A 24,707-nucleotide genomic window follows, 5' to 3' on the forward strand; every position below is an offset into this window, starting at 1 on the left:
TTTTTTTTTTTTTTTTTTTTTTTTAATTTTTGGTTTTTGAAACAAGGTCTCACTTTGTAGCTCTGACGGTCCTAGAAGTAGCTCTGTAGACCAGGCTGGTCTTGAATTCAGAGATCCACTTGCCTTTGTCTCCCAAGGGCTGGGACTAAAGGGGTTCACCATCACACCTGGCTTAGGAAAACAGGATTTAATGTGCATTTGGATTTATAGAATCTATGCTAACTGAAAACTGAAACAAGCAGTCAAGTGGAATATGTCCTGTGCTACAGATTTGTCCATTCAGTGTCACTGAGCACCTATGAGGAGCTCAGCACTGGGCCAACATCTCTAAAGTTGAGTATTACTGTTCTTATCAAGCTAGAGTGAGGTAAAGAACGTATTAAATTAGCATCAACTCATTAAGTCTACTTGTGGTAATGTATGCAATCCTGTGCCAACTGCTGTCCCTGGGCTATATAACAAGCTTCTGCACTCTGCTTATTCTTTCATACAAAATTTCCACACACATGTGCTAAGCAAAGTGCTAGTCACTGCAATTACATGATTTGGTATATGTTCAATGAATGCAAATTCATCATATTAATCTACACAGGACTACTAAGAAGGTACATCACTTTTCTAAAATGAGGTTCAAAGCGAAGTATAAGGTGTTTCTATCGGTCACCTACACCAGAGACCAGCAAGTGCCTTTATCACCTCAAAGTCTCATGTTACAGTCTAAAGAAACCCTATAATTTGTGGCCTCAGAGGCCTAGTCTCTGGAGCATCTGACCCCATATAAACATTCTAAACTTTAAAGAGCTTATAAACTAAATCTGGACAAAGGAAAACCCAAATGAAGGCAATTTATAATGTAATGTTTTTCAAGAACTATTTTGGCCATGTAAAATGATACATAAGTAATTTACACCTGGAACAGTTTTCAAAGTACCAATCCTACCCCAAATGCGTAGAATCCTAACCTGCCGTTTATACAACTTGCACATGCTGCAGAGGGCAAAGTCTGGCCCTTGATACCTTCTATAGGATACAGTAAGGATTGGTCCTTCCACTCCAAGTAGAATCTGAGAACTCTAAGCATCCCATTAGGAAACTAGCAATCAGAAAAAATGGCCCTGCCAGATCCGTCCCACCAATAAGGAGAGTCTTTTTAGCTGTGGTAGCAGTGTGAACCTATGATGCCCCCTCGGGAGAAGGCAGAGAGCTGGGAGTTTATCCACTGAGTGAATCCAATACTGGCTTAAAGCTCTGCACTGAATAAAGTGCTCTGCACATCCTGCTTCTCATTTGGAATGAAGACATACGCCATCCTAAGAGTCAAGCCACTTACAGCTACAGGGAAGGAAAGTAACAAGGAAAGAATCCAAGAAAAAAAATCCAAGGAAGACAAATGCCTCTAGTAGTGTTCTCCGAATCCTCAGGGTTTGCAATGTCAGAGTGAGTCATACAATGGTCATGGTCCATAAACACAAATGCAATCCCACTGGGTAATAGTCACACAGTGCATGATTACTTCATGGGAGTGGGGGGAGGGGGAGAGACAGTCTGCTGCCGTTTGACAGTATGGATTCAGAATGAAAACAGAACCTCTGAAGAAATCAGGGTCAGCAGTGTGTAACATTCTTTTCCTGCCCATCAGCTTTCCACAGGTTGATCTGTTCTGCCCAAGAGAAAGGAGGCAATGTATTTACGTCTTCTCACACAGGCACGGCCACTACCACCTAAAACTGCCAACTCAGAAGCTAACCACACAAGCCCTCTGGTTTCGTACCCTGAATATGGTAAATACAAGTGAGAATGGAGTAATTCAGTCTTAAAAAAGATCACAGGTAACAGAATGCTTATAGAAACTAGACTGCTTTTGACACCTGTAAGAAAATTGTATAGATGGCAATTGGGGGGGAAAACAGACTGTTCCCATCTGTCAGCAAACTGTTGAACTATACTCAGCTGAAGTCCTCATCGGGATTCTGTTGATCCAGCAGATGGACATGTGTGAATGGGAAGTGACCTCGTTTGCCATTACACTCCCCTTCCCACTGACCACTCACATTAATCTTCGTAACCTTTACCAGCTCACCGACCTGCAGGACGAGAATAAGGAGAGCACTTTATTTCCAGTAAAGAATGCAAGGTGAAAAGCTCCATTCTCTTGTTAGGCATACCCTGCCCACGTGATTGCTCTAGGGCTGATGTTACAGAAATGGCTACTCACTACCTCCCCAGCCCCAGCCACCAAACTGGTTAACTTGTGGTTAATGCAGGCAAAAAGAAGGAGTGGTGTTAGCAATGAAGAAAGACACAGAATACAGAAAGTAAAAAGGACCCTAGAAGATATCACTCTGCAAACCTCAGCATGTCTAGATGAGCTAATTGTCTTCTCTGCTCTACTATCCTCAACAGTCCCGCCCACCCCACAGCATCTGGCTTAGGGGATAAAGCTTGGCCCTCCTTGGCATCTGTGGTGCATGCCTGGCCCTATCCTAGGGCAACTCTCTGTCATGCACGCTGTGGCTGCCACTGCTTGCACAGCAGAGGGCAACTAGAGCAAGCATGCTGCACTCGGACCAAGCATCCAAGAGAGAAGGTATAGGCCAGAACTTCAAATCCCCCCAGCTCCCCACAAATTATCATCTCACAGCTAGCAGCTGACTTGCTGTTCCTTAACTGGCACATATTTATTACCCAACTGGGGACAAAGGAAAAAAAATCCACTAACTACTATAGCTATTACTAGCCAACTATATCACTGCTTCCACTTATATAAAATGTCCCTTGTGAAATCAAATATAAAGTTTTAACAAGATATACCTCTGTTCTGCCATAAACCTAAGACAAGGTTGGTGTGAAAAATGAGTTCATTGAGGCGAAAGACTGAACAATTTAAAACACCGAATTTCTGAGTTCAAGGCCACCCTGGTCTACAGAGTGAGTTCTAGGACAGCCAGGGCTACACAGAGAAACCCTGTCTTGAAAAACAAACAAAAATAATAATAACAAAAATTCAAAACACAACAAAAAGACCCTGAATAAAAAGCAAGATGACTGGAGAAGAGATGGCTCAGTGGTTAAGAGCACTGACTGCTCTTCTAGGGGTCTTCTAGTTCACTTCCCAGCACCCACATGGTGGCTCACACCATCTGTAATGGGATCCGATGGCTTCTGGTGTGTCTGAAGGCAGCTACAGTGTGCTCATATTTTGAATGTATTTGAGTATTCTACAGATCTTAATTTCTAATTCTCACAATAAATCTCCAGGATAACAACTTTGATTTTATAGAAAAGTGGAGGATTAGGACAATTATGATATTCACACGGCTAATGATTTGAACTCAGAATTAGCTGACACCAAACTCACGGTGCCATTAGATGGGGAACGCTGAAGCTCAGCTGTAGGAGGCTTCAGGAACTCTCAAGAATCTCTCTAGTAGTCGCTGGCCAGTGCCAACTCATGTGCAGGCCAGGCTCTCCTACAGAACCAGTCTGATCTCACTAACAGGCAGAATTCTTGCTTACTGGTCTGTCTGTAATTTCTCCAAGGAAAAATCTGAAAACCACAAAGCACTGATGTGGTTGTTTAGATAACAGGACAACAGAGCAGACGAGAGGGGAGTGATGGAAAAAAGGGGTAAGATACAGAGTTAGCAGCTCCAACTGCCAGTGCCATGAGGGCCAGGGCCACCTAGGCAAAGGCAGGAGAGGACTGCAGACTACCACCGCATCCAGGCCTGTCCCCTCCAGTGTACACCAGGGTGCAATCACCGATAGCAACCATCCAGTTCATCCTACCATCCAAGGCTGCTGACTCTGGCGACCACAGACTGTTATAGATAGTCCTCAAGGACCCAAGACATCAAAGTGAAATTCTACTTGCTAGTGAAAGCACTCTAAAGCTGGGGGGCATTTCCATGATATGGCATGCACACAGCACACACAGCCCTCGACAAAGGACATAGGCAGCACTCTGAAGAGTTGGAAATATCTGACAACTTGATTTTTGTGATTATCATACACATTCCATACCTGTAAAATGCACTGAATCACATGTGTAAGTTTTCTATGTTAACAAATTAACTTTACACCTCAGTACAAAGGGGAGGGCTATCAGTCAACATAGCTCCTCTGAGGTCTTACATCAGCCCACCTGTTATGAGGCCTTTTTTCCTTTAAAGAAAATGGGGGTTCCTGTAAGGTCAGAGGCTACTACAATAGAATTGTGTGTACCATACAGCAAACCTCTGGACAAACCAAAGATACTTTTTCTCTCCCTTTTCTTAATTCTTGTGTGTGTGTGTGGTTTTGTTTTACTTTATTTTGAGGCAGGGTCTCCTTACTCTGTAGTCCTGGCTAGGCTCAATATCAGAGAGCGCTGTCTGCGTCTGCCACCCAAATACTGGGATGAAAGGTGTTTGCTATTAAGCCTGGCCTTAGAGCCACATTTTTAAGATATAGATTTGCAAGGTAGTGACATACACCTTTAATTTCAGCAAGTCAGTGGCAGGTAGATCTGAGTTTGAAGCCAGGCAGGTCTACAGAGCGAGTTCTAGAAAAGCCAGGGCTACTACAGAGAAACTCTTAAAAAAGATAAAATGATTGTACTTTTTAAACGGACCTACAAGGACACGTAAGCAGTGAGCAGGGCTAATAAAACCTCCTAAGGTGGCCTTCAACTACAGACTTTTCAAAAGACATTATTAAAATTAATAACCCTTTGTGTTTCATGGGGTCGTCCTCTTGAAATGTTCAAAGTACTTGGGGGCTTTTCAGGTCAAGGACAAAAGCCAAAGAGAGTATGACTAACCCTAAAAGAGCAGAGAGCTGTCACTTAAGCCCTATGAGATATGTTTCCCAACAGTTTGGGGGAAAGAAGCATCAAGAACAGTTCTTACAGTGTCAGAAAGCCACAAGTATGCATGTCCTTCCTTCTTCCTGTTAGATATCAACTCACTAAAGCATGGTTTTAAAGGTCAAACACTTAACACTTCCTTTATTCTAGCTTTCTGACAGTGATGTCGGCTGATTATGCACTCATACAGCTGAGGATGAACTGGCACACCTCTCAGCGCTGGGATTACACATGTGCAGCACCTTATCCCCTCTGTACTATTTTATTTTTGTCTGTTTGAAGCTGGCTACTATGTAGCCCTGGCTGGTTGGCCTGGAATTCACTACATAAAGCTGCCCTCCAACTCAGAGAGCCTTCTGCCTCTGCTCCCCACAGGTGCTGGGATAAAGGCCTGTGCTATAAAACCAATAGAACAAAATATCTGCCCTTGAAGTGCTAAAAAAAAAATTTTTTTTTTTTTAATGAGGTTTGCCTCACTATTGATTCTCAGAGGGCCTGGTGCTTGCTTTACTGACCAGGCAAAATTTGCAAATTATCCTCTTCTATCTGCCTACCGGAATTATGGATATATGCCACAACATATAATAAAAAGACAAGACTTGTTTCTCTGTGTAGTCCCGGGTATTCTGGAACTCGCTCGGTAGACCAGGCTGGTCTTAAACTCAAGATATTTTCCTGCCTCTGACTCCCCATTCTTAAGAGTGAAGGGATTAAAGGCATGCACCATGCCTGCTCAAGTGTTACAGTCTCAAATACCTTTGTATCTTTCCTTTGAATACAGAGATTACAACAGTTGTAATACTACTCATTTCCATATTTTTTATTAACTATGAATTATTTGGGGGTTTTTTACACAGGGTTTTCTGTGTAGTCCTGGCTGTCCTGGAACTTGATTTGTAGACCACTCTGGCTTGGAACTCATGTACATCAGCCTTCCTGTGCCACCCGAGTGCTGGAACTAAAGGCATGCACTGCCAGTTTATTTTTATGTGCATTGATTTTTTTGCCTGCATGTACGTCTATGTGAGGGTGTTGGATGCCTTGGAAGTAGAGTTACAGACAATTGTGAGCTGTCATGTGGGTGCTGGAAACTGAACCCTGGTCCTCTGGAAGGGCAGCCAATGCTCTTAACTGCTGAGCCATCTCTCTGTCCATCATTTCACACTTTAAATGAGTATAAGCAGACAAAAAGAATCAGCTAGAGTACATGGTAGAACGTTTTAAGATTCTTGTGAATCTTAAGAATCCTGAAAGTTGAGAGAAGAGCCCTTGAGGCCAGGCTGAGCTACAGTGAGATTCTATTTTCAACATTAACCATACAAATAAATAAAGAAAAAAAGACCTTGAAACCTACTATCAAGACTCTCAAGAACTTAGTTGAAGATGACATTTATCTAACTTCTAATTCTCCTGCTTCTACCTCCCAAGTACTAGGATAATGGGTGTGCGCCACCAGAATTTTGGACAATTTTTTTCCTGAGATAGAGTCTTGCTATATAGTCCTAGCTGGCCTGGTACTACTAGCTATGAAAACTGGCCTTGACCTCACAGTAATCCTCCTCGATTTCACAAGCATTGACTTTATAGGTCAACTTAGCTTTCTTCTGTTTCCTCCTTCCTCTAGGGAAGAGAGGATCAAGAAGGAAGAAGCATAAAACAGGGTCTTGCTGTGTAACCTAGACTAGCCCCTGGTGTTGAAGCTTCCCTGGTGTAGAGGCTCCAACATTTTTGGGTTTTTTTGTTTGTTTGGTTTTGTTTTTTCAAGACAGGGTTTCTCTGTGTAGTTCTGGCTGTCCTGGAACTCACTCTGTAGACCAGGCTGGCCTCGAACTCAGAAATCCACCTGCCTCTGCCTCCCAAGTGCTGGGATTAAAGGCGTGTGCCACCACTGCCTGGTGGCTCCAACATTCTTTTCCCACTGTTTGTTGCTCCATCTGGTCCTCATCCTCCCAATAGATCCTGCACCATCCTCAGGAGTAAGCCTGAGTATGAGCAAGCTATAAAGGGGACTAGGGTTATTGGCTCCCAGGAAACTAAGTCAACTGGTATGTTTTCTGGCTCTGTGCAGCTGCCAAAGTCAACTGTGACCTTAGTGAAGACATTATCAAACCTAGAATGATCCAGGAACAAAACAATACCCAGTTATCCTCCCCAGGAAGTTTTAGCAATAATGAAAATGAAATTGGAACGGAGATGGCATTAAGTTCTGAAATTCACCAAACAGGAGGCAACCAGGGAGCTGTGTAAGCGCCTTTGTGGGCATATCCCCAGTTTGACTGCTTTTCTAGGTTTTGTCCCTTATTTAACAGGAAGGACAGCAACTATGTCAGCTTCCCTTCTGATCCAGACCTGCAGGACTCCAGTGAGCTCAGTGCAGAAAGTGCACACCTGCATAGGCACAAAAAGCCAGGGAAAAGGAACAAGGGAAACAATGGCCTAGTGTGTGCATGCCCGGGAGCCCAGAGGTTCACAGCAGGTGTTTTCCTGTCTGTAGTCCTGATGTATGTTTTACAATGAGCTCTTCATGTTTACGATTTGTATATATATGGATGTACACCATGGCACGCACAGGTAGAGTCTGGTTTCTCTTCCTACCATGGGTTTCCAGGATGGAACGCACATCTCCAGGCTGTGATGGCAAGCATCCTTACCTGCATCATTTCAGGAGCCCAGCAATATTTTTGAGACAGTGTTTTCCCCAGAGGTACTGATTTTGCATGTCCAGTGACCTCCAGGAATTCTGTGTCTGCATCATCTGGTGCTGAATTACAGGCACACGCTGTTGCTCCTCCCTTTCTATGTGGGTGCCAGGGGTCCAAACTCAGATGAAGTCTTTGTGTGCCAAGACAACTGAGCCATTTCCCCAGGCCTATCCAAATATTTTTTTAACATAACAAAGGCAAAAAAAATATTTCAAAATTTGTCTGGAGATAAAGAAACTGTAGCATTCTACGGCAGGAATCGGCAAACTACTGCTTCTGAATCAAATCTAGTTTGCTGTTTTGCAGAGTTTACTTGTCATTGTGTGTCTGTGTCTGCTGCAGAGGTTAGACTCACTTTGTGGAGTCAGTCTTCTCCATCCTGTTCTGCAGGGGTTTGAGGGCTACATGGTCTCTACTCATAAGCACCCACTCTGCCACTGTAACCAAAGGCAGTTAATTATAAACAGGACAACAATGGACCCTAGTGTGACAATGAAGCTACTAGTGAGCTAACAAGATGATAAAAGAACTTGTTTCAAAACCTTTAAGACTCGAGTTCAATTCCCAAAAGCCAAATAAATGTCTAAGCAGAGGTTAGTTTGGTGGTTTACACCTTTAATCCTGGGAGGCTGAGGCAGAAAGACTGAGGCAAACCTGGGTTACAAGTCTAAGGTCCTGCTTCAAAAAGAAAAGGCTAGGGGCTGGAGAGATGGCTCAGCGGTTAAGAGAACTGGCTACTCTTCCAGAGGTCCTGAGTTCAATTCCCAGCAACCACAAGTGGCTCACAACCATCTGTAATGGAATCTGAAGCCCTCTTCTGGTGTATCTGAAGACAGCTACAGTGTACTCATATACATTAATAACAAACAAACAAACACAGCTGGGAGCCAGGCACGGTGATACATACCTTTAATCCCAGAACCTGGGCAGCAAAGACAAGGCAGATCTCTTGGAATTTAGAACCAGGTTGGTCTACATAGTAAGTTCTAGGCCAGGGATATACAGTGAGACACTGTCTCAAAAACAAACAAATCCCCACTCTCAAAAGCTCAACGAATGAAATTTTCTGGGAGGGGGAGAGGGTAGTGCAATGGCAAAGCACTTGCTTAGGATCCACAAGAGGCCTGGATTTTAATCTTTATACTATGAAAAAAATTTTTTCTAAAAATTAATATTTGAGACCTAAAGTTTTCAAAGTGTGTCAGAGGCATGACACAACTCACAGAGAAGTGCCAGTAAGTATTTTAAGATGCTGAGAGAAACACAGTGATATTTGATCTGTGTTGAGTTAGTAGACTTGAGGAAGTTCAGTTTTGACATTAGGTCATATTATAAATACTTGAAAGATATCATGTTTATAAAAATGGGTTGTGGAATTTGTAATGATAAAATAAATCACTTAGAAGATGGGAGGCAGGCAGATTAGGATCAAGACCATCTCCATAGAATGGGCTACAGAAGATCCAGTCTCAAAAATACCAAGGTCTAGACAGATGGCTCAATGGGTAAAGGTACTTGTCACCAACTCAATGAGTTTAGTCCCTGATACTCGCATGGTGGAAGAGAACTGACTCCCACAGCTGTCCTCTAGATCTCCACATATAAAGTCATTACGTGTATGTGTTCCCAAAAATAAATACATAACCTTTTAAATATATAACAACAAATAAAATAGAAGTACAAAAATGCCATACAGACCTCGGTAATTTCGTATGAGTATATAACTCACCAATACAAATGCAAAGTGAGGAATCAGAGTGTAAGGTCGACATGACCCCAAGGTTTAAAAACTAGGAGATGTCTAACCAATGAACACATCTCATTAGACAATTTATGATAGTTATTTAATGCTGAACTAAAAATATTTACTTTTAATTATATTTATTGTTTCTAAAAACAGCCATTAAATTATTAGAATACAATACTTAAGACTGAATCCAAGCATAGTGACAGAAGTTTGTAATCTCAGCATTTGAGGGCTACGTACACACCTCAGTGGTACATCCCCTGCTTAGACCCTAAATTAACAAGAAAATAAAGCAAACAAACAAAAAAGAACCTGTAACTAAAAATCAAAACAAGAAAAACATCAAAAAAGCATTTGAGGGCTAAGGAGGAAGATTCTGTTCAAGCCAGCTGATGTCAAGATCAGTCTATAGTTTATTAAAATCTTACCTGAAAAAAGTAGATTTGTTGTGTGTGTGTGTGTGTGTGTGTGTGTGCGCGCGTGCGTGCGTGTGTGTTGCTAGGGATTAAAACTAGGTCCTGATGCACACTATATAAGTGTTCTACCACTGAACCCCAGACCCCACTCCTACCCAAGGGCATTCTTTCCAGGGCTCCGAATAACAATATCCAAAGTCCAGAAGAGGAGGGTGAGAAGAAAATGAAGCACCTGTCTCCAGGACCAGAAACCTATCGCTAGAGTTTCAGAAAAACACAAATCAGAGATATACCAAAGGCCTGCTCTTCATAACCTCAAATATCACAGGCCCATCAATTTGGGCCCAATCAGAGATGCAGAGTTAGGCCAATAGTTACTTTGCGACACACCCTTATCTTTCTCATCTGTCCCATGAAAAGTAGGTTCACACTGAGCATGGTGCCCTAAGGAGGCAACAGTAGTGAGAAATCTCTGCAAGTCAAAGGCAGGCTTGGTCTACATAACAAATTACTGACCAGCCAGAGGTACACAGTAAGACCTTTCCTTCTAAAAGGTCTTCAAGTATGAAACTATCCAAGTCTAACCTATCAGGCTAAATCATAAAATGCAGACTACAAAATTAATACATTTAAAGAAAACACCATTGTTCTAGATAGTCTACAGAACCATAAAATAAGCGTTAGTATCTACACTTAAAAGTTGAGATGCATGCCTCTACTCCCAGGACTAGTATGAGGCCAGCCTGGGCTACATACCAAGATTTTGTCTTAAAAAGCAGGGATGGCTAGGTATGGTGGCACACATATTTAATCCTCAAATTTGGAAGCCAAGATTTGTATTCTATTTCAGAGAGAGCAGTTGAACCATTTTAAAGCATTGATGCCTCTAATTACCAGAGACATCCTTAAAAATAATCTCTCTTTGGGCTAGAGAGATGGCTCAGCAGCTACGAGTATGTGCTGCTTTTGTAGAAAGGACCCAGATTCAGTTCCCAGGACCCACAACCATCCATAACACCAGTTCTCACCTGATATATACAAACAGGTAAAACAGGTCAAATACATACAGGTCAAATAAAGTAAATAAGTCTTTAAAAAAAAAAAAAAAAAAACTGGCCAAGAAGTACAAAGCTCAAATGGAATTGACACACTCAATCTTCTCGCCTTCGGGTGCAGTGACCTGTTCCAGGAATGCTGCCTCACACTCCAGCCTGTTGTTAATGGGGTCTGCAGTCAATGTCAAGAGTCCACCCATAATGTACACAGCACAGTTAAGAGCATCATCCCCTCACCCCACATCAGCCTGAAAACTTGCTTTCTTCATCTGCCAAGCAGTGTGACCAAGATAACATCGTCCATTTCTCAAAGCCAAGACATGATATTTAAAGTTAAGACTTAATCTCAAAAGATATGAAGCTTCAACAGGGTTGTGATACCTGTAATCCTAACACTTGAGGACTTCTTGCAGGAGTATCAAGAATCTGAAGCCAGCCTGGGCTACATAGTGAGCTTCAGGCCATACTAGACTAGAATGAGTTCCCATATCAACAAACAAAGCAAAACACTTTAAACATACAGTTTTTCAAGCTGGGTGTGTTGGCACATTCCTTTACACCCTGCACCTTCTCTGTGAGCTCAAGTCTGCATAGTGAGTTCAGGACAGACAAAGCTACATAGTTAGACCCTGCCTCAAAAACTCTAAACAAACACATAAATAATGCAGTTTTCAGTCAAACCTATGAAACTCGATTAACTCAATTAGACTAGAAAAGAAAAATTTCAGGACTGGTGAGATTGCTCAGTGTTTGGGAATACTACCTGCTCTCCCAGAGTACCAGTGTTTGGTACCAGTCTGTAACTGCAGTTGTAGGGCATCCAATGCCCTCTTCTGGCCATTGTGCACATGGAGCACACAGACATATATGCAGGCAAAACACCCATCACATAAAATAAAAATAAATTTTAAAAAATTCAACTGCATTAGCATCAGAGTCTGGTTCATTGTAAGGACTACCACTCTCACGCCCAGGCAATTCCTACCCCTACTGTAGGAGGAGCACAGGCCAAAAGACAAAGAAGAGCCAAGTCACAGGAGCACTGTGTGCACATAACCGCAGGCCACGGTTACGAGAGCTGGCTACTGCCTGTACTCAAGCCAGTCTGTTGGTAGACTCTGAAGTACTTACACGGAGCAGGTTAACTCTGCACCAGCTTTTGTCCTCAATTACTTACTCTTTATAACACAACAGAGGGAGGAAAGAAACAGGTAAGAAGATGAGCTGGGTGCTGCAGAGGGACAAAGGGACACCTGTAATGAATTCCAGATCATGACAAAGTGGGCTTCCACAAACTGAGGTAAAGATAAGCCTTGTAAAGAACTGGCTTCTCCTTTGTCAAACACACTAAGCAACAAAGAGAAGTAAATCTATTTTTTATAACTCACCCTCTTAGTTATGGCTCAATTCACATGTGTACACTGTGTGTGTGTGTGTGTGTGTGTTTGTGTCCCTACCCCAGGGACCATGGCCTGGTGCGGGCTAGCATTCAGCTTTTCCTGATTCATGTCAAACATAATTAATAGTAAGCAATCTACTATCCACTAAAATAAAAGCAGTTTTTGACTGAACATGGTGGCATACACCTTTAACCCCAACACTCAGGAAGCAGAAGCAGGCAGATCTCTGTGAGGTTTAGGCCAGCTTGATCTACAAAGTGAATTCCAGGACAGCCAGAACTACATAGAGACACCTAGTCTTAAAACAAAACAACAACAACAACAAAAAAAACACTATGGAAAAATCCCACTTAAGTATATTGCTACATCCCACTTATTACATTCTAATCTGGGTGGGCCCATTTTGTTTTAGACAGTGACAAACAGCAAGAAAGAAGTTAGGAATATAGATGAGGAAAAATTACTTAAAAGTTAATTCCTGTTCAGGTGGTTATTAGTCAAAGGTTTAGTAGATCAATCAGAACATTCAGTTACACAGTTTTAAATTTACTCATTGCAAAATAGGTTTTCTCTAAAAAAAGAGAAAACCCATATAAATGCCAAAGTCAGTACTTAATGGTTTGACATCTACAACATCACAAAGCTGGCGCTGTATCAGCATTCCTACAAAGCCGGAAGAGGTCTGAAAGGGAGACCCTGTAGCAGATCTCATCTTTCTACATTTTGCACATTATGTACCTCCAAAGCCAAGGCTGTCTTGTCGTAGGCATTAGGGACTCGCTTCTGGATAACCCTGGCATAAATGGGCCCATTCTGGAGGTTAGGGAGCGGAGTGTTGACGCTGGGTTGGGCATAGGGCCCAGGCTCCGGCCCACCCAGTGGCTGTGGGTGGGAACCCTCCTGGTTACCTCCAATCAGAGCCGATACTGAGGCGGAGGCAGGTCTATACTTCTCCACGTAAGGGACAGGAATCATCCCCCTCTTTCCTTCGCTGTCCTCTGCATTCCACCACTGCTCTTCAGGCTTATCCCGGATTCTCAGGATGTCTCCTTTCTTAAAGGGAAGATCTTCTTCATCATTCCCATTAAAGTCAAAGAGGGCCCGCACATACTCTGCCTCCTCCTGCCTGAGAATCACTCCACTACCCTGCCTTGATCTGGAAACTGGTTCTATCAATGTTGTAGTGTCCAAATAGTGTATTTTGTAGAATTCCAGTAAAGCAGGCAATGAATCAAATTCTTGATCTCCTATTCGGAGCCTGGAGGGACTCACTCCTGGAAAAAACAGAGCAGAATGTCATTTGAAGATATCCTGACATTGAAAGACTTTATGCATCTCTTGTACATACTTAGTCATATCCAACCACACACACACAAAAAATACACTGAAAAAACAAAACTTTCTTCACAGTCCAAACGGGTACCCTTTAAAATTGAGCACCCTGTTCTTAGCACTCAACTGGCTCACAGCCACTGTAAGGATCCACTAAGGGATCCAATGCCCATTCCTCACCTCCTGTGACCCACATGATGCACAGGCATCCATACAGACAAAACACCCATACACAAAAATAAATAAATAAATAAATAAATAAATAAATAAATAAATAAATAAAATAAAATAAAATGAGCATCCTCTGGAAAGCAAGATGCCATCACCATGGGAAGGAGATATGAAAGGCCATGACAGACTAGGCCACTTTGTTTGCAAAGAGTACAACACAGGCACCTCTTGACTCTTCCACACTGTGTTCTGCTACTACCCCAGAAATAAAATAACCAGATTCAACCCTACCAAACACAGGAAGCTCCCCACCCCCAGCCCTCTGGTTATTCTGAAACAGGGTCTGTGTAGCCTTGGCTGGCCTGGAACTCACTTTGTAGACCAGGCCCACACAGATCAGAGATCCACCTGTTGCTGCCTCTCAGGTACTGGGATCAAAGGCGTGTGGGCCTGACCTCAAGCTCTCCTTTTCTCTAGGTCCCTCCAGCTGCAGCAAGAGATAAGAAAAGCTTGAAAGACACTCTAAGCACACAGCTTACCATCACTAAAATGTACAACTCAGAAGATGCCATCAGATTCCGAGATCTGAATTAGATTGCTTTGTGTGCTGTCATGTGGGTGCAAAGAATGGAACCCATGTCCTCTGCAGGAACAGCAAGTGCTCCTGCTCAGTCATCTCCACAGACCCAAAGATGTAATTACTTTTATGAATGTGTATTTAAGTGGAGGTATGTGCATGTGCATGCAGGTGCCTACAGAGTTCGAAGTTGCAGGATTACAAAACCAGAGTCACCACTGCTGGCTAGATTTTTTTTTTTTTAAATTGTTATGTGTGCATGATGTATGCATGTAATTGGGGGACAACTTTGCAGAGTCAGCTCTCGCTTTCACGCTTTATGTGAGCACCAGAGGTCAAACTCAAGTTGCCAGGTTTGTGGGGCAAGCACTTTGCCCACTGAACCAACCCATCAGCCCAGTGGCTGTTTTGTTTTTATTTTTTAAAAATCTTATTTGCATTGCTGCTGTCTCTATGTATGTCTGTGTGAGGATGCTGTATCCCCTAGAACTGGAATTACAGTTGTGAACTGCCCTATGAGTACCGGGAACTGAACCTAGGTCCTTTGGAAGAACACCCAGATCTCTTAACCATGGAGCCATCTCTCCAGCCCTGCAATGGCTGTTTTCTGAAAAGTGGTTTGTAATGTAGCCAGGGTGGCTTCAGTCTGATATTCCTGCCTTGGCTTCCCAGCTACTGGGTTTTTAAGTGTACATCACAGTATTTGGGATGAGACTTTTTAAAAAAAAGAGTTTATTGCTCTCTTCAGACACACCAGAATTGGGCATCAGACTCATTATAAATGGCTGTGAGCCACCATGTGGTTGCTGGAAATTGAACTCAGGACCTCTGGAAGAGCAGTTACTGTTCTTAACCATTGAGCCATCTCTCCAGCCCTGGAGGAGACTTCTAACACCAGTGCCACCCAATACAGCTTTTCACAAAGAACTGTTCCTATTCCAGTCTGTCCCCACTAATCTAATTCATGATGTTCCATATGAAGACAGCAACCGTGAAAGTCAGTGTGAGCTAAGTAATCTGGTCAGCACTGCCTGCTCAAGAAAGCTCCAAGGGCAATGTACAGAAACACTAACACGGCAAAGAATCTGCTGCTAAGAAAATGGCCCTACATTATGGAGGGCCTTGCTAATATTTAGCTATCCACAGACCAAGGTGCACTTGCCAAAATGGCTTCTACCCGGTGCCCTGCTGAACCTATGGCTGACAAAGTGTGCATAAAGTGTCACTCTTCTTGTTGGGGAGCATACACTCCTGTTTCGTTGAGACAGCCTTACTATGTAGTCCAGGCTGGCCTTAAATTCACATGGAATCTTCTTCCTGTTTCCTGAGTACTGGATTAGAAACATGAGCTGTCTTCAGATTAACTTTTTGAGACAGGGTCTATGTAGCCCTGACTCTCCTGAAACTTACTATGTGACCAGGTAAACTTCAATGTCATAGATCCAATTGTTTCTGCCACCCAGGTACTGGGACTGAAGGCATGTGCCAAGCCTAGCCTATTTATTATTATTTACGTCTGTGGAGGTCAGAGGACACCTCACAAGTTGACTTTTCCCTTCTACCCCACTGAGGCAGTCTCTTATTTTTGCTGTGCCTCGTACCCCAGGCTATCGGGCTCCTGAAGTCCCAGGAACTTCTCTCTACCTTAAAGTCACTTAGGTGCACTAGGATTGCAGGCATGAGCTGTCACATCTGACTTTGCTACATGGGTTTCAGAGCTCTAACTCAGGTCACCAGGTTGCCTGGCAAACTCTTACCCACTGAGCCATCTCACTGGCCCTACATATTATTCTTAAATGTCTTCTGAAATTAAATGTGTGTGAGTCTGTGTTTCTGTTTGTGTCAGTAAGAGGGCAATTTTAAGAAGTAGATTCTCTTCTTCCACCATGTAGGTCCCAGGGATTGAACTCAGGCCATCAGGCTTGGTGGCAAAAGCTTTTATTTACCTGTTGAGTCATCTATCAGCCCCACATATGATTCCTTTTTAAGACTTTACTTATTATTTATTTGTGTGTGTGTATGTGTGTGTGAGTGAGCAGCTAGAGAGAGAGGGAGGGGAAGAGAAAGGGAGAGGTGTCAGTAATGGTATGCACCGCACAGCAGTGTTTGAGTTAAATGAGATGACAATGCACAGCATTTAGCCTAGTACGTAGCTTGATATAACCACCTCAGTAAAGATTCAAGAAAACAGAGGGACCCATAACTCAAAAGCCTGGGGGTGCAGAGGTCCTGAGCCTGGGGCTCCTTCTGAGTGAGAGGTCAAAAGTGGTCAGATCTCCTCCAGCTGGAATTACAGGTGGTTTTAAGCCCTCTGCTATGGCTGCTGGGAACAGAATTCAGGTCCTGTAGAAGAGCAGGAAAGAATCTTATCTGCAGAGGCATGTCTCCGACCCCTACATTGATCATTCTTCTTCTTCTTTTTTTTTTTTTTTTTTTTTTTTTGGTTTTTCGAGACAGGGTTTCTCTGTAGACCAGGCTGGCCTCAAGAACTCAGAAATCCGCATGCCTCTGCCTCCCAAGTGCTGGGATTAAAGGCGTGCACCACCACTGCCCGGCTACATTGATCGTTTTTAATCAACATAAATGTTTAACTTTGAAATTAGAGGAAGTGGTAAAATAAAATTCTACACCCAGCTTTTAGCAACTTACAAAGAAGGTGTGAACACTGCGGTGAGCAAGAAACAAAGCAGTATGTCTTAGACATCTTTCCACGTGGCTTTTATTGCAATGGGAGATGTGTTCCTATAAAAACCAACAGCAGCAACAAAGCAAAACCAGTAGCAGCAAACTGCGGAGATATAGCAAATCACAAGGAGATAGTTCTGACGAGGCATGAGCATGTCCAAAGTACCTGTGCTCTAAGAAGGAGGGCAACCTTCCCCTGTACCCCCAACACACCCCCTCACCCACTGCTGGGATGTGCTTCTGTGAGGCTGGAAGGAGGGCAGGGCCTGGAAGACCCAAACATACCACTAAGGCAGACACCTTTGAAAGGTGAATACAACAAAAATTTTTATTTTTATTGATTGGTTGATTGATTGATTGATTGATTAACTGATTGATTTTTTTTTTTTTTTTGAGACCAGTTTTCTCTGTGTAGCACTGGCTGTCCTGGAACTCACTGTGTAGACCAGGCTAGCCTCAAACTCAGAGATCCATCTGCTTCCCTAGTGCTGGGATTAAAGGTGTGTGCCAGCACCACCACCCAGCATAACAAAAATTTTAAGGCAGTTTCAAAAGCTGCTCTAGCACACAAGACAGACATGGGCAGGAGGAAAGATAGCTCAGCAGGTAAGCATGCTTGCTGCTGTTGCAGAGGACTGGGTTCCCATCAACTTTAACTTTGGTTTCAGGAGACCCAACAGCCTCTTCTGGCCTCTGAGAGCACCAGCCACAAAAGTAGTGCATATTCATACATATATGGCAAAGCATATAAATATTTTGTTTGTTTTTTCAAGACAGGTTTTTTTTTTTTTTTTTTTTTTTTTTGTGTAGCTCCAGCAGTCCTGGACTCACTCTGCAGAGAAGGCTGGCCTTGAACTCACAGAGATCCTCTGGCCTCTGCCTCCCCAGTGCTGGGATTAAGGGCATGGGTCACCACGCCTGGAACAAATCATATATTTTTTTAAACCAAAGATAAGTTGTTTCTTGTTCCAGTGCTGCTGATGCTGCAAGGTATAAACCAAGCTCACTGGCCTTTTCTTTTGCCCTGGCAACCCCAACTATCAAAACACAAGCAAAGCACCAAACAAAACCGTTGACACACTCTCCCTGTAAATCATTCTCAGTTGGTGCTAACTTTACAACAAAGGAGGGATGCCTGGTCTGACGACTGTGGCAGTCAGATATATGGGGCAGGAAAACCTTACTGATTCAAACTCCAGAAGGCAACGAACAGGACAAGAATGTACATAAGTCACAGATAAGACCAGACCTCACCACAGCTATGCATTTGGGTTCCTTTCCCCTCTCCTAACCACAAACAGCCAAAGGCAGGAAGCAGAAGGAAGGGGATACTTGTCAGTCTAGAGGACAGAACTAACTACAAAGTTCACAGCTGTCTAGAACTGGGAAAGTCTCACTTCCTCTACATCAAGCCTGGGAGATTCTGAATGTGCAGCTTGAGTCCTGTGATTGCACCCTGGCCCTCACACATGCCAGGCAAGTTTCATTTTGAGACAGGTTCTTATTAAACTGCCCAGACTAGCCTTGAACTTAACTCTGTAGCCTAGACAAGTGATCCTCAACGTGTTATCCTCCTGCCTCAGCCTATCAATGAGCTTGAATTATATATGGGTTTATATCACTAGGCCCGGATTGAATGTTCAGTTTTGAATTAACATATCAAAAAATAAATATTAGTCAGGTGTGGTAAATGCCTATAATTACAAAACTTAGGAGGCAGAAACAGAAAAAATGTCCTTATTTCCTGGTCACCCTGGTCTACAAATTGAGTTCCAGGCCAGCCAAAACTATATAGTGAAACAAAAAACTAAATAATTAAGTAAAAACATAAATAAATAAGCAGATAATTGGGATTATTTTAAGTAGGTACTTCTCTACTATTTTCAAAACCAATTACTTTTAAGCTGTTCAGGCCTCAGGCAACATCAGTTGTTACAGTATCATTCCCCAAAGAATTCATAACACCTGAGGGCTCTGTGCTAAAACAGGCCAGATTACTTCTGGCAAAATCATCAACAACAGCTTCTACATCATCAACCTTTCCAAATTCTCACAGCACTTCCTCTGCCCCCTCATTACCAATCCTTTCTGCCTCCTCCATTACCTATGGCATTTACAGAAGTTGCATAAATAAATACCCACTACCTGTCCAATACAAAGGAGTAAAGGCTGCTGCCCTTCCATCCAAGAAGGGATTCTGCAGACTACAGAAGCCTGGCTGGTAATGTATGCTTATAAACCCCAGTACAAGGATCTGAATTTAGATTTCCAGCATCCACAATAAAAGGCCAAGTTTGGTGACATGCTCCTGTAAACTTAACCCTAGGAGGCAAACATTGAAGGATCCCAGGGGGCTAATGGCTAACCAGTCTAGTCATTTGATGAGATCCGGGTATGGTAACAGATCATTTCTCAGAAAAATAATGGCAAGCAATAGAGGAAGATGCCTAACCTAACACCTCTAGCCTCATACCCAGGGACACACAAACACACATTACAGACCTAAATCCCCCAAAATTTCAATTCACCCAAAAATCTTTAAACTACACTTTTTGCCAGAGAAGGTACTACAGTATCTCAGTAATCCTAGAAAGCACTGTAGTCTGACAAACTCAGAATTCTCTCCAGGAAATTTGCAATTCACAAGAGTGTAGTAAAGCTGTGGCAAGTCCTACAGTTAATAAACCTATTTTACCTTAACATGGGATTTTTTTATTTTGCATAAAGCTTCTCAGTAACTACTAAAGAACTTTTCTGGAGAGCAGCTGAGAGATCGCTCAGCAGTTAAAAGCACATGCTGCTTTTCCAGAGGACCTGGGTTCAGTTCTCAGCACTCACAAATAGTACACAACCAATCCAATTCCAGAGTCTAATGCTCTCTTCGGGTCTCAACAGGCACTACATGTACATTATATATTTATACACTTGTAGGCAAAATAACCATATACATAAAATTAAAGAAAATCTTTTTTAAAAGAAAATCAAGAAAGAACTTCCCTGGAACCATTACATTAGAGGGATACCCTGACCATCCATCTCCAAAATGAGGTAAAATGATCATGCCCAGGACCTTGTGCACATTAAGCAAACAGTTATCAGTAAGCTACAGCCCCCAGCCCAAGGAAAAGTCTGAGGCCCCCTCACCCACCTACCAGGCAACAGGCGGAAAACTTCAGCTGCCCAGTAACAGTAATGGAAACGCTGTAGACCCAAGATTCTCAACCTCAAGACCTCTACCCCTTTCTACCCAGCATTACTCCCAAAGAGGTCGTGTGTTTACCAACCATACTGTGCATGCCAGAGAACCTTTCACAGCTGAGATGTTTTCCATTTCACCTGAATTATCTTCTAACATCATTATATTCTTAAGATTAAATTTATAACCCAGAGTCGGGCGGTGGTGGCTCACGCCTTTAATCCCAGCACTTGGGAGGCAGAGGCAGGCGGATTTCTGAGTTCGAGGCCAGCCTGGTCTACAGAGTGAGTTCCAGGACAGCCAGGACTACACAGAGAAACCCTGTCTAAAAAAAACAAAAAAAAAACAACAACAACAACAAAAAAAAACCAAAAACAAAACAAACAAAAAAACCCGGGCCTTTATGCAATATGCTTGCCACATTCAAATGTCTTACATATTGCATATAAATTCATTTACTCATTACAATAGCCCACCCTATGAAGTATTGCTATTTTCTGACTTTCACAAATAAAGAAATTGCAGCAAAGAAAAGTTTAAAAACCAAAAGTTGCCCAAAGTTACACAAGTAAGTAGCAAGTGGGGCTATAGAGCTGGTTTAGCAGTCAGGAGCAGTGGTCGTTAACTCCAGTGCCAAGGATCCAACATGCTGACATAAGCATACATGCAGGCAAACCACCAATGCACACATAACAAAAAAAATAATTCCCACACCTTTAATCCTAGCACTCTGGTGGCAGAGACAGATGATTCTGTTTGAGGCCAGCCTGAGCTACATGAGTTCTAGGCCAGCCAGAACTATAGTGAGACCTTGTCTTTAAATTATGTATGTGTATTCTCTCTTTCTCTGTCTCCTCCACTCCCTTCCTCCCCCTTTTCCTCCCCCCTTCTCTCTCTCTCCCCATTCAAGTTTGGGTTTTGGCCTCCAATTCCCTGCCCAGCCAGGGATGATCTTGCTTTGTCTCCAACTCCTAAGTGCTGAGATTATAAGCCTGTGTCACTAAACCTAATCTGTGTGACCTGGGGATTGAAACCAGGGCCTTCATTCTTGCTAGAAGGAAAATTCTACCAATTGATAGAAGCGGGGCAGACCTTCACTGTCTCATTCAGTTTAGAGGATTCTATCATTCACAGTCTAGTCCTCTATTAGTTCAAGTGGAAGAAACAAGTGGCTCAATTGTTCCAAGTCTTTCCAAGAGGCTCACTTTGAAACCCAACCTTACAGAACAAGACCAGTACACTCAAACAAACTTCCCCCTATAGATCTGGGGCGCAGTAAAGATGCCCCCAGGCTATCACAGCATAGGAGGATCTGTGGGAGCTAAACATGGTAGGTTCAAATAGGATCACTGTGTGGGGCCTAATGGCTCATGCCTGTGATCCCAACAGGGAGGCAAAGGCAGAAGGATCTTCTCAGTTAGAAATTAGCCTGGTCTACACAGTGAGTCCCATGTCAGGGCTACAAAAAGATCCCCTATCTCAAATAAAAAAGGTTACTGGGATAAGGTGACAATCCCTGGCCTATCTTACCCACATGCCTCTTACAGTGTGTGCACACAAGTGTAATGAGTTCTAGGCCAACCAGAACTATAGCTGTGCATGGATGATGTGGGCATGTGGAGGTCAGGACAACCCTCAGTCTTGGGTGTTTCTTCTTTTATACTACCCTGGGATCTGAGGATCAAACTCAGATCCTCAAGTTTGCAAGGCATGTGCTTTTACCTACTGAGCCATGCTGCTAGCTCTTATAGCACTTGAAAAGTAGAAGTAAAAGACTTTTTCTGAGTTCAATGCCAGCCTAGTTTATACAGTTACAGGCCAGCTAGGGCTGCAGAGTCTCAAAACAAAAGAATGGAGTCCCCTATGTGCACAGCAGAGACCCCAGAACAAACACACAATATCAAACAATACAGATGGTCAGTCTCAGGTCACACACTAAATGTTACAATTCACTGGATTTCTAGTTCCTCTCCCCTCATCCCATGAAAATATTTTAATAAATGGAGATTGCAGTATTTCACTCATTGGATTGTTTTACTAACAGTGAATTACGTAAGGCACACAACATATTTAGCAAAGCATCTAGCATAAAATAATCAATCACTGAGTGTTAACTATTAAAATTATATATGCCTCTCTAAAACTCAAGTAACCCCTGTGTTGCTTCAAAAGAAAACCAGTTTAATGGGGAGAAGAACAGCGATTAAGTAACCATCATAAAGACAGCAAGTGAACTGATCGCCCTACAGAGAAAATGGGGAACATGACAGAACAAACTGCCACAAAGCCAATGAATGAACTTTCGACTCCTATCCCACACACTGGCAATCTTCTCCTCTCCGAGGCCAATCACCTATTTTGAAAAGGTGGAGCTACTGAGATATAAAACCACAATGCGCAGGTATAGAGAAATATCAAACTAACAAGCCTGCCTGATGCTATTCCCACATTTCCTAAAACACACACAGAGAGAAAGCTCAGGATTGAATCCCTCACCCCCAACTACTGAAAATGAAACCTAGCCTGCCCAAATGCCAGGCAAAAAAACTACCACTGAACTGTATCCCCAGTCACAACCCACTAACGTAACTTTTTATTTTGAGGCAGAGTCTTGCTAAGTTTTGTAGGATGGCCTGGAACTTCTAAAATCTTCTTGCCTCAGCCTCCTAGGTGCTGGGATTAGAAGCATGAACTCTGAAATTTAGCTGAGAACTGAATTTCAATGATAACATTTCATCTTACTACTGCACTTACACAAAACAATAGATTATTTTACAGATAGTACAAAAATAGAATTTATTTTGTTTAGGGCAATTGTGTTGCATTAATGTTCCTCTCTGATTCTATATTATTAGACCAACAAGACATAAAGTTCTAAATTTGTTAACTAAAAAGACCTCAATATTCAAAATTTCCCTTTCTGTGCTAACACAAAGAACCATCTATCCCACCTCCTCATTTCTGGCCAAAGGGAGTAAGTCTAACTTAGGGCTATCCTAAAAAAGCAGGTCTACTACAAGGCTAACCAGTGAATCTCCATTCATGAGACTAGCTCAGCTCTAGGAGAAAAAAGCTTGCACTTCAATCATCCAGAAAGCAAGAAGCTTGGTGCTGTTACACACAGACAATGGTAATCTCAGAATCACTGTGCATCTCACAAACTTCAAGGACTAAGTGCATGAATTTCCTTAACATTGCCAAGACAACTGCAATAATGCAGCTAAGACAGTTACAACTCAGTGGTCCTCAACGAGAAAAACACGGTGGAATAATTATTCTGGGTGTATCTCCCAGCCAAGTCTGTTCTCATATCCTGGAAGAGTTTGACCATAGCACCAGCTTAGAGCGCAAGAAAAGACCCACAAGTTCGTGTATGACACTGTTTCAGCCCAGAGAGAATGAAACTCCATTCACTTCCAAGGTTGTTCTCACTGGCTTATGCCTGGTTTATTTTCTAAAGGGAAAAAAGAATCTTCCTCCACTAATCACTTTGAAACTAGAAACCCTACTTGCAGCGGGCAGTCTTTTGGACACTTAAAACCTCTTGGACACAGCTAGGCTTCAATTACGCTGGGCTGGTCACAGAAAGCTTTTTTCTATTTACCAAGTCACTTAGTTCACCACCTTCCACAAGGGAAGAGCACGGTAAAAAGATTTTGGAAAAATGCCCAAGAAAGGAAAAAGCTGACCGGCTTCCTGAGGGTGTCTCCATCTCTCCCAGCCAGCCAGTACGTGGTGACTTCCTACCGAAGGCCACCAGGGGAGTATGGCCAAACCCGGCTCTTAACACTGCAGGAAACGTTTCAAGCCTAAAAGCCACTTGTAGGATTAACAGATCCATTCTGGGCACCTCTGCCAAATGATGTCCCCGTAACATTCCCATTAACTCTTTGTCCCCAAATTGCTTGGCCCTGCCCTGCCCTTGGGCCTGACCCTGGCGCCCAGCCCCACCCCGGGGCCGCAGCAGTTCCCCTTCCCCGGCTCCCAAGGCACACCCAGAGGCCTCGGTGAGCAGCTCCTCCTCCCCCACAATCCCGCTCGTCGGTGGGAACCAGCTTGGTCAGAAGGCAGCTCCCCCGCCAGGTTCACTCCAGCCCTCTCTGCCCACGTCCCTCCTGCAGCAGACCAGAGTTCTACGGCCCTCACCCCCGCCCGGGCCTCCCGCCCGTCTGTCCCTCACCCGGCGGAGGCTGAGCGGGCGACGGAGGCACTGGAGGGCGCGGGCCGCTGCTGTTGATGATGTAGTGGGAGACACGCGAGTTTTCGGAGACGCTGAGCACATAGTCCCCGGGGCTGGTGCTCGAGTCCCGCACCAGGAACACCCCGTGCCGCTGGCCCTGCAATAGCGCCACCGCCTCCTGCCGGCTCAAGCGGCCCCAGTACCAGCTACTCCGCTCCTCGGAGTCGAAGTTGCCCGCCATGGCCGCCTCCGCGCCTTCACGCTGGGCCGCCGCCGGCACGCGCGCCCCTCCAGCCCTGGCGCCCGCCGCCCAGCGGACCGGCTCCGGTGTCAGCCTCCCAGCAGCGCCCGAAATGGCGGCGGCGGCCGCGGGCCTTCCCCACCGGAAATGACGCGCTCT

The 24,707-nt window shown here is 43.6% G+C and overlaps 1 protein-coding gene across 2 annotated transcripts; it reads right to left on the reverse strand.

Annotated features, from left to right (window-relative positions):
* Positions 1-24,707, reverse strand: Crk (CRK proto-oncogene, adaptor protein). Of its 2 annotated transcripts, none has more exons than XM_034504802.2 (3): positions 24,308-24,707; positions 12,905-13,440; positions 1-2,084 (listed from the first exon to the last, which is right to left on the reverse strand). In XM_034504802.2, exons 1-3 carry the CDS (start codon positions 24,546-24,548, stop codon positions 1,947-1,949), a joined length of 915 nt encoding a protein of 304 aa, XP_034360693.1. In that variant the 5' UTR covers positions 24,549-24,707; the 3' UTR covers positions 1-1,946. The 2 variants fall into 2 exon arrangements, with proteins under 2 accessions (XP_034360693.1, XP_034360694.1); XM_034504803.2 differs by having other exon boundaries at positions 13,075-13,440; positions 24,308-24,685.

The sequence above is a fragment of the Arvicanthis niloticus genome, chromosome 6 (assembly GCF_011762505.2).
Source record: "Arvicanthis niloticus isolate mArvNil1 chromosome 6, mArvNil1.pat.X, whole genome shotgun sequence".
In the NCBI taxonomy this organism is placed as follows: domain Eukaryota; kingdom Metazoa; phylum Chordata; class Mammalia; order Rodentia; family Muridae; genus Arvicanthis; species Arvicanthis niloticus.